The sequence below is a fragment of the Sarcophilus harrisii genome, chromosome 1 (assembly GCF_902635505.1).
Source record: "Sarcophilus harrisii chromosome 1, mSarHar1.11, whole genome shotgun sequence".
Taxonomy (NCBI): Eukaryota; Metazoa; Chordata; class Mammalia; order Dasyuromorphia; family Dasyuridae; genus Sarcophilus; species Sarcophilus harrisii.
Genome location: NC_045426.1, coordinates 86,104,571 through 86,114,482, shown reverse-complemented (window position 1 = coordinate 86,114,482; position 9,912 = coordinate 86,104,571). Strand labels below are relative to the sequence as shown.

Genomic DNA, 9,912 nt, shown 5'->3' with positions numbered 1-9,912 from the left:
AAAAATTAGGTGGGGGCAGCACAGTGATGGTCACCACCAGAATGTTAAATTATGCTTGAATCCAAGCAGTGGACGGGTGTCAGACCCCACTGAGAGCAATTTAAAAGGAGTGGCAGCAGCTGTTACTACCAAAGGTTCCAACCCTTCAGGTTAAATGGAGTTTGCTTCCCAAACTACTTAGAAAATAAAAGAGATTATGAATATGTGTGATATTTCTCTACTATTCATTTCAATCCCAATAAAACACTTTAGTGATTCAGTGCTGCCTTTTGTCAGTGTCCTGTAGGTACTGTGGGCAACTAAATACCTAGACCTGGGTGGTTAGGTGGTTCTGCCAAGTCCAATCATTTCAAGCTTGGACAAATGGACATAAGTAGATGGATGGACAGTCTGGTAAATGTACCGGGATAGACAGACACAAGGTTAACTGTCCCCAAGAAAGACAAATGCAGATGAGATTGGTTCCAGATATAGAATGCTAATTGTTCTCATGCTAGGAGGGGTTGTGTAGCCAGAGAAAGGGAGGGTCTGATGCAGAGGACTCTGTATGATACAGGGGAAAGACATGAGTTTAAAATTTGATTCTACTCCTTAATGCTTATGTGACCTTGAATAGTAACAACTCCTGCTTCTATAATAGTCAATTTTTTTCTACATTGCTATGAGTTTTACCACAACAGTCCCATGCAGATTAGGAAACTCCGGTCCTGAAAGATTGACTTGTTCAGGATCCCATAACTAGTGTTTAAGAGCAGGAATTCAGAACCAAATCTCCTGGTTCTCTAGTCTTACAGATGGCTTCCCTATCTGCAAAATGAGGGAATTTTAATGGATCAGTGGTCTCCAAAATGTGGAGGTGTATCCCAAAATTTAGCTAAGAAATAAGAAACTGGCCTTTCCTATTAATTGGGGCCTCACTCAGTTCACATCAGTCTCAAGGCACATGTGGTACAAGAGGTATACTGAAGAGAGCTAGAGTTCCATAATAGGGGAAAATTGAGGGGCGCATTCATGCTTTCATTCCTTCTCAGTGTATTGCAATGTATAATTTATATTTGACTAGATGAAGTGGGTGTATTAACAGATCACATTATGTAGTTTTGACTAAAGGTTTCGATAAGTAATTGAGTTTCCTAAGAAATTGCAGACTGAAGAGAATAATACAAATAAAGTAAGGGCAGAGCCGACACTTTATTATGAGGTTAAAAATCAATGACAATTTCACCAGATCTAATACCTCAAACCAAAATTAACAAGATTTGAAAAATGGATTTATATCCATTATCATTAACAATTATGACTAAGCACATACCATATCATTAGATATTTACTAATACTATGAAGTTCTCATAATTAGCAAGATGTTGTAAAACTACACTTTTGTTAATAATGTAAAAGCATGTTGCCTACAAAAACTCTGAACATGAAAAGCCTCAAAGAATTTTATAAGCTATTTCAGTCTTTTAGATGAAGAGTTTTGAGTTTTGAGCTCTTTTGTTAAAATATAAAAACACAAAGATGGACATAGGACAAGATGAGGGATTCAGTAACCCAAGTTTTACCAAAAACCTTAGTATAATTGGATTGGGCTCAAAATGATTTGGTAGCTACAGCAGCAATGAATGTGTTTCTTCCATTTGGATCTATGTATGTCTGTATTTTTTCCCAAAAAATGATAGCTATTAAAACTAAAAATCAGAATAGGTCAAACTTAGAACTAGACCTTTAAATTATTCTATCCTAGGGTTAAACCACCAAGATTTCCTACAACGAAGTATATTGTCCATAGTGCTTTCATGTAAAACTATAATTGGTGAAAGCAAAAATTTTTTTGTATTAAATACTTTTATCTCATTTGGCTTCTATTTTTGTGCACCTCTTATACAACTATTAGTACGTTAATACTTATGTGTCACTTTAATAAATAAACATATATATTAGTGGCAGATGGTCAAAAATGTTTTACTGCTAAGGGAATAGTCAAAAACCTGGAATTAACATTGAACTAGATGATCTCTGGTTCCTTCCAACTTTACATAAATCTTTTGATTTAGTCAGGCTACAGCCATAGGCCCAATTAACTTGAATACTTGTGCTTTGGTTTTGGAACGAATAGGAGAAAAAATAATATTCTTAAGATTTCTGATTAGTGGAACAAGGAAAAAGAGCAATTTCTAAGTAGTTGAATTGTCTGAGAAAGTTCTATTTTCAAGTGTAGGGTCATTTGGGTTCTGCAAAAAATTACCCTGGATAAGGTTTCACAAGCTACCTCTATCTCCCACTTAACATATGTTGGGAACAGATTTCTTTAACTCTCCCTGTTTCCTATCTCTTAGACCTCTTGCAAGGTAGAAACACGATACAGGTATTAAGAATACTCAACTTGGAGGCAGAAGAGCCTTGGCTGCCTTATTTTGAGTTACTGTTTTTTTGTAAAATGAAGCTAGTAATTCTGGTGCTACTTAGCCTCCCGGGGTTAGGAGGAAAGTGCTTATTGGCCCACTAGGAAGTACCAGGGAAATATTAGCTTTTATCATTAGGGGGACCTAAATGACTCAAGAGGAATAATGAACAGTGACACAGCATCTTAGCTCAGGCCTCGGGCTAACCCCACCAATCCTTATCCCAATGGTACATGATCTATTTCTGCAAGGGTTATACTGGGAAGTCCCAAATATGCAAATTACCTAAGAATTAAAACACCCTCTCAGGAATAGAAACTGGGGCCACTAAATTACATAAGGATCCCTGTGGGCCATAAAGTGACTAGTCTTAAAATGTAGCATTCTTTTTTTTTTATTTTATTTTGTTGAATATTTCCCAATTACATTTCAGCATTCGGTTTGGGCTGCATACGGGAGTAGTGCGGACCACACAAGGTACTGATTTTGACATCTCAGCTTTAGGTTTTTAGGTTCATCCCACAAAACTTTATGGGCAAGGAAACCCCAAGATAGTAGGAGGGGCAAAGAAAGGAAACCTGGAATAATTACCACATGATTCACTTTAGGTGTCTCAGGGCCCAAGCTAAGTTCTCCTGAGTGGGGAACTACTACTGTTCTGTCTTATATTTTATTGGGCTCAGAGTTCCGAGAGTAATCTCTGTTGATGAGACATGTCTGCTCTTACCCTGATGTAATTCAAAACTATACTCCACAGTTTCTGGGGAGCTGCTAATAATACAAACACCCCACCAGGAATGACAGCCGCATATTTACAATGAACAAAAATGTTTTATTGGAACATATACACACAGGGAAGAAAAGAGGTATCTGCATCATCAAATATGGAATGTTTAAGAAATAGGTAAAATAAATAAAGACTCCAAGGTTTGTGAGCTCCAGTGGCCCCTCCCTTACACTCCCTGGGGCTCCTCCCCAACCCAGAGCAGCCAATACTCTGGAATACAAAGAGTCGCAACAGTGCTCTCTGCAAACAGGTATGCGTTCAAATGGTTTATTCCCCACTCTCATCACTTATTTCTGTAATAATATCTATTAAGCTTTGAAGTCCAAAAATGTAGCCTGTGTCCTGGCCTTCATGCACAATGCTGTCCTCTCCGTAGTGCCTACAGGTAGTATGGGCAAAGTCTATCATGCGGATGTCCACCGTGCCGATGGCTGGTTTGTAGGCGTAGGCTCCTGCTGATTCATCGGACGACTCCTCAGACAGATCCTCCAGGTCCTCCGGGTCTGAGTCCACAGCCACCTCTGGCAGCTCCTTGCCATCATAGATGATAAGCAGGGAGCTGGAGTAGAATCGATAGGACTCCTGGGTTTCTAACACAGATTTCAGCTCTGTCAGTTTCTTTATGATAGGCTCAAAGAGTTCTCGGCGTAGGTACCTGCCATTATGGAAAAACTGGTAGAGGGCTTCCTTGAATCCCTGGACAGAGAGCTTCCTCCCGTGATACTTGTTCATGAACATGAGCTGGCCGCTCCCTGTCTGGTAGACCTACAAAGGAGAAAAAAGGTCAAGCCCTGCCCAGGTGAAAGTGAGGTCCTGGGCAGGAGCAGGAGAGGGGGCCGTCCGAAATACAGCACTCCCCTGCACCGGGAGCCACGGGCCTGGTCTGTCCTTGGGCAATGTGGCCAGAGGACCAGAAAATGCAGCAAGGCCATAAGGGGGATGGTGACAGAGGATTTATCTACATGTCATCCACAGGAAAGACTCTAGGCAAAAGAACCGCTACCGCCCGCTCTTTGAGAACCGGATCTCTTCTTTTCCTTGGCGCTACCAGCTAAGACAATGCAGTTTTGCCTACTGGCAAATCAATGCCACAAACATTAAACAACTACTATGTGCAAGCATTTCATTAGGTACCACAGAAATGTGATGTTTAGATAAAATATTGAGTCCTTTCCTTACAGAACTCAGTTTGCTAGGGCTTGACACTAACACAAAGACAATTACAAGCACACAGTACAAGAGAAATACAGTAAAAAAGTCTAGACACTTCTATGTTGAGTCCTGAGGTGGAAATGTCATCATTAATTAAGAGGGATCAGGAAAATCTTCCTTGAGATAGCATGAAAATGGGAAAGGAAGACATAAAACAGTAGAAAATGGAAGGGAAAATATTCCAGCCAAAAAGACCATATGAACAAAGGCAAGGAGAAAAGTTAAGGACAAGACAAGGGACAGAGAGAGTAATGTAGCTTGACTGGAATTCCCAAAAATGCAGATGTCAGGAATTTAGCTAGGTAAGGCTATAAACAAGGAAATTTCAGATTGTGGATGACCTTAAATGCTAAGCACAAAAATCTAAATCCCTAGCTTAGCAAACATGTAGTTCTCCAATTTTCAAAGTGAAAGAACCAGCTATTTCTAGCTTCTTAGCTGCCCTGAATCAAGGGTCTCTTACTGGCCATATCCTTTACAGGCTCAACTAGGCTAAGTAACCACTCATACAGGAAGCAGATCCAGGACAGACCTTAACACTGAGAGGGAATTAGACATAGCAGGAAGAGCTACCTGTCACTCCTGAGACCTCGCCCAGCTCTTTTGTATCTCCCTCTCACCATATTGTCATTTGTCAGTTAAACATCCATGTCTCATCTCTATCTTCTTCCTACTATGGATTCCATCAGAAGAAAGACTATATTTTATTTATGAATCCCCGGTAGTGCTGAGCTTTTAAGAGCCTGCATGGGTACTCCACAAATATTTGTTTACTACATTACTGGTAAGGAATGAAACTGCATGAAACAGAAGAGAGGATACTGGTTATGGAAACAAGCCTGGGTTTGAATCCTGTTTCTAGTATTTGACTGGGACAAGTCTGTTTTATTATTACATATAAAATGATCATAACAATTGCAACTCTCTTCCCAAAGCTCTTGTGAGGAAGTGCATTTTAATTAATCATAAACAACAGAAATAATTCAAAAGTGTTTTAATGGCAGTAAAAAGAGAAATAGGAAGAAATGCCAATTTCTCTCAAGTAATGTCCAGCAACCAGAGAACATGGAAACGAAGGACAAAGCCATTATCTTTATGAAGTAACATGGTACAGAAAACTCTCATCAGAAAATCTTGGTTTGAATCCTGACTTTCTGCCACTTACTACCTATATAACTTTGGGCAAATTAAATTACTTCATCTCTGAGCCTCAGAGCTCTCTCATCTGAAACACAAGAAGGGATAAAAGAGTCACTCAAATAATTTCCAGATCTAAAATCTTGTGAATCTGTGTACTCTGGGCTCTCATCACAGGGCCTATTAACCTATATTTAGAATGTCTTCTCTCTGCTGTACCTTCCTACTAATTCCAATGCTGCCTCGTCCAGTCGAGCTCACCCCCTAGAGCCCCCATGATACTGTGTTCCTCTTGAATGTGCTTATCTATTATAGTTAAATGTTTTGTTCTTCTACTAGACTTTAAGTTAATCTATGGAATTAAAATATCTCTAAACTTTCTAATAGAATCAAACACAGGTTTCTGCACACATAAAGAGCCAGCTTAACACACAATTGCTTAATGAGCACTGCAGTTCCACTCCTTTAGCTCTCTATTCTATAATTCTAACTGAAATCATGTATAAGTGTGCTAACTGCACTTGCAGGCACATCTACCTCTCCTTTTACTATCAATTTCTTTTCTGTCTCTGGGAAGGGCACAAAGAACCAAGTAGGAAAACCACTTTTTAGCAGATAAAAGGTTCTGGCCAATGGGGGTGGGGAGAAGAGGACAGCTGCTCAATTCTTCAAAGCAGGTCATTCCTGGTCCCTGTTAAAGGAGCGCTTTTCAGCTCTGTTCTCATATCAGTTTGTCATCAGTGTAGAAAATAGTTGAAGGGGCTTTTACCCTGAGGAAAACTAGATATGGGACACAAAAAATATCAAGCATGCAAACTCACATGGGTCGCTTTCTCAGTGGGAAAAAACACTGAACTTGAAGTTACGAGACACTAGAATACAAACCCTAGTTCTGGCATTTACTATTATACTATTATGTGATACTGGGAAATTACATTACATCTACCTCCAAGTGTTATTGTGAGCAAAGTGCTTTGTACACCTTAAGATGATATTACAGAAATAGAAATTAATTATTTTTGTTAGTATTATGGCTTCCAGGCAATGGAATGTCATAATATAACTTAAGTGTTTTTGCTGACCTTGTACAAAACCAAAATGTAATGATGTCATCAATGTCATCAGCAGAAGAGGCAAGAACAGGAACAAAAAGCTAGAAAGGCACTGTCCAGGGTAGTGGCCATAGGCTCACAGGATTGAAAATGTAGTTCTAAAAAATTAATATAGCCTATCTAACCTCATTTTACAAATGGGAATCTGAGGACCAGATAAATAGAATGATTTGCTCAAAGTCCCAGGTACTACATAGTCAAGCTGAGAATCAGATCTAAGCTGTCTGATGTCAAATGCAATGACCTTTTATCATCCTGATGCTTCTGCCTTTCCTTGGAGGCAAAGATGCTCATCAGAGCACCGGGAAGCTCACCTGCATCCCACACACACGGACTCCAATGACTGCAGATGTGCTCTGCTGGCATTTCCGGATCTGGTTAGCTTTCTTCTCCTCAGATGCATCATCCCCGTGTTGCCGGGTTCCCATCTTCAGGTCCAGGACACAGGGTACTTGGTAGCGAGAGGTTAAATTTTCCAGTAAGATAAATTCTGAATAGTTAAGGAAAAAATCTCAAAAAAATAAATATTTATTCTAAAAAGTACATGTTGACTGATTATGAAATGAACATTGGACTCCAGCAAATTTCCTGGGGGGAAAGGGAGGAGAGAAAGGGTAGGGCTCTAGGGACTTATACAAATTGTATAAAATGAAAGAATAGAAATAGGTCTTATCCCCAATGCTAAATTGTTGTTCTAACAGGCAATTTCTCAATAGGGCTGACACTTTCGATTAGGTCTCTCTATATTTTCCAAACTTGTTCTTAAGACTATCAAGAATGGCCCAGAAAGAGCATAGTCAACATTATCTCATTAACTTAGGGGTAGATAAGAATAATTTCACAGTTGTCATATATTTGCTGTAAAGCAACACATGTTTGTGCATATAATCCTATACTGTCATTTGTCACCCTATGGCTTTTTTTTTTTTTAACTGACTACAATTGCATTTGTTCGTTTTTATTTGTATTTTTTATTTTCAATAGTATTTTATTTTTCCAAATACATATAAAAATAGTTTTCAACCTTCATTTTTGTAAGACTTTGTGTTCCAAATCGGAACAGAAGTGAGTGCAAGGGATAATGTTGTAAAAAAAAATTACCCTGGCATGGGTTCTGTTCTGTCAATAAAAAGTTATTATAATTAAAGAAAAAAAAAAAAAAAAGACTTTGTGTTCCAAATTTTTCTCCCTTCCTCGCTTACCTGCCCCCTCCAAGACAGCAAGCAATCTTATATAGGTTAAATATGTCCAATTCTTTTAGAAGATTTGTAACCCCATATCAAACTGTATGAGGAGAGACAGAACATGTCAAGTCAATTCATATTCAATTCAATTTGATAATTCTAGGGATAAGAAAGTCACTGCTCTCAAAAGGGATTATATTTTGCTTCAATACCAAGAAAATAAAACAGTTAGTATGGTGATAGAGCACCAATCTTGGAGTTAGGGAGAACTGGGCTCAAGCATTTACACTGACATACACTGTCTATATGATTCTGTTCTAGTTACCTAATTGCTCAGTAAGCCCCAGGTAGCTTTCTAATGACCTAATCTGCAGAGTTGTTACCAATAGTATTGTTAGATGGCCAATCTTCACTGGGAGTTCTCTACACCAATAAATAAGATCTGGTAAAAATAAAATCAGAAAAAATGTAATTCAACCAGCATTTACTGTGTTCCAAGGTCCTGGAAAGACAGTCCTTAATTTCAAGGAACTATTACATCTTACTGGTACAATGGATCACATATAGAGATAAGTGAATACAAAATACAAAATGTTTTCTTCCAGAGACAGTACAAACAAATGGGAAAGATGATACATCGTCCTTCAGAGGTAATAGCAAAAAATCCAATCTGGTTAAAACAAAGAGTATATGGGGGCAAGTAAAATGAAATAAATCTAGAAAGACAGGCTAGAGGCCGGCTGTGAAAAACTAGGATTGACAAAGAAAGGAGGTTGTATTTTATCTTTGAGGCAACAAAGAGCCACTGAAGCTTTAGTATTATGAGTGAGTGATCCAGCTATAAATTGGAAGACCAAAGGTCAAAAGATCTAGTTTTCCAAGATGGCAGAGTGAAGCCAGGAAGCTGCTCAAGCTCTCCCAATATTCCTCGAAAACCACCTGAAACCAAGCTTCTGAACAGAGTTTGACAGAATGAAACCAGTCTGCTACTCAAGATAAACTGGAAAAACTTCAAGAAAGGTCAGTCTCATTGGGTTGAAAAGAGTATTCAGCCCAACTCAGATAGACTCTGGGACAGCCGGTAAGAGGGTTTTAATCACAGTGAATCAGCAATTATAAGGCCCTCAGTACTGGTTCAAATAGAGAAGCAGATCAGGGAAGCAGCCTGTAGTGCCAGCTCAGAAGGCAAACTCTGGGAAACTATGCTGTTTCCTGATAAGAACAGGCAAAGCTATTCCCTACAAACACAAGGAGTCCCTGTGCTCAAAGCCAAGGCTCAGAACTGCAGAGGAAGCTTGGGACAGTGCCCCATTTACCCCAGGAATCATAAAAGTTAAAAAAATTAAAAATGAGGAAATAATAAAATAAAAGGAAAAAAAATGAGCAAGAAACAGAAAAGAACTTTGACCATAGAAAGCTATTATGGTGAGAGGGAAGAAAGAGGACGATAAAATGTCCACAGAGAAAATGTCAAAGAGTGACATGAATAGTCTCAAGCCCAAAGAGGCTTCTTGGAAATGCTCATAAAAGAAAAAAAAGGCAAATAAGAGATGTAGAAGAAAAAATGAGAAAAGAAATGAGAGGTATGCAACAGAGTCAACAGCTTGGTTATATATATAAAACTAAAAAATTATAATTGGTCAAATGCAAAAAAAATTAAATAAAATCCACTGAAGAAAGCATCACCTTCAAAAGTAGAATTAACCAAGCGAAAAGAGATACAAAAGCTAAATGAAGAAAATCACACATTAAAAACAACAGGACAGATAGAATTTAATGATTCTATGAGACATGAACAATTAAGTCAGACAAACAAACAAAAAAAAAAAAAAAAAAAGGAAGAAAATGTTGAAATACCTCATTTAAAAAACAGCAGACATAGAAAAAAGAGCCACAAAAGAGAATTTAAAAATTATTGGTCTATCTGATGGCTATGACCAAAAAATAAAAACCTGTATAACATTCTTCAAGAGATTATTAAGGAAAACTGCTGTGATATTCTAGAAATAAACAGGGAATTACTCATTAAAAGAATCCATCAATGAGATCCCACAAGAAAAACCTGAAGAAACATTGTT

General features: G+C 38.2%; 1 protein-coding gene across 5 annotated transcripts in view; it reads right to left on the bottom strand.

Moving 5' to 3' along the window:
- Positions 1-1,172: 1,172 nt before the first annotated feature.
- Positions 1,173-9,912, bottom strand: part of IP6K2 (inositol hexakisphosphate kinase 2) — a 50,542-nt gene continuing 41,802 nt past the window's right edge. For all 5 annotated transcript variants that reach the window (XM_031959616.1, XM_031959627.1, XM_031959637.1 and 2 more), the window contains exons 5-6: positions 6,965-7,140; positions 1,173-3,954 (exon numbers count right to left, since the gene is read on the bottom strand). In XM_031959616.1, coding sequence (XP_031815476.1) covers positions 3,457-3,954; positions 6,965-7,140 — 674 coding nt within the window. In that variant the 3' untranslated portion in view covers positions 1,173-3,456. The remainder of the gene's footprint in view (positions 3,955-6,964; positions 7,141-9,912) is intronic.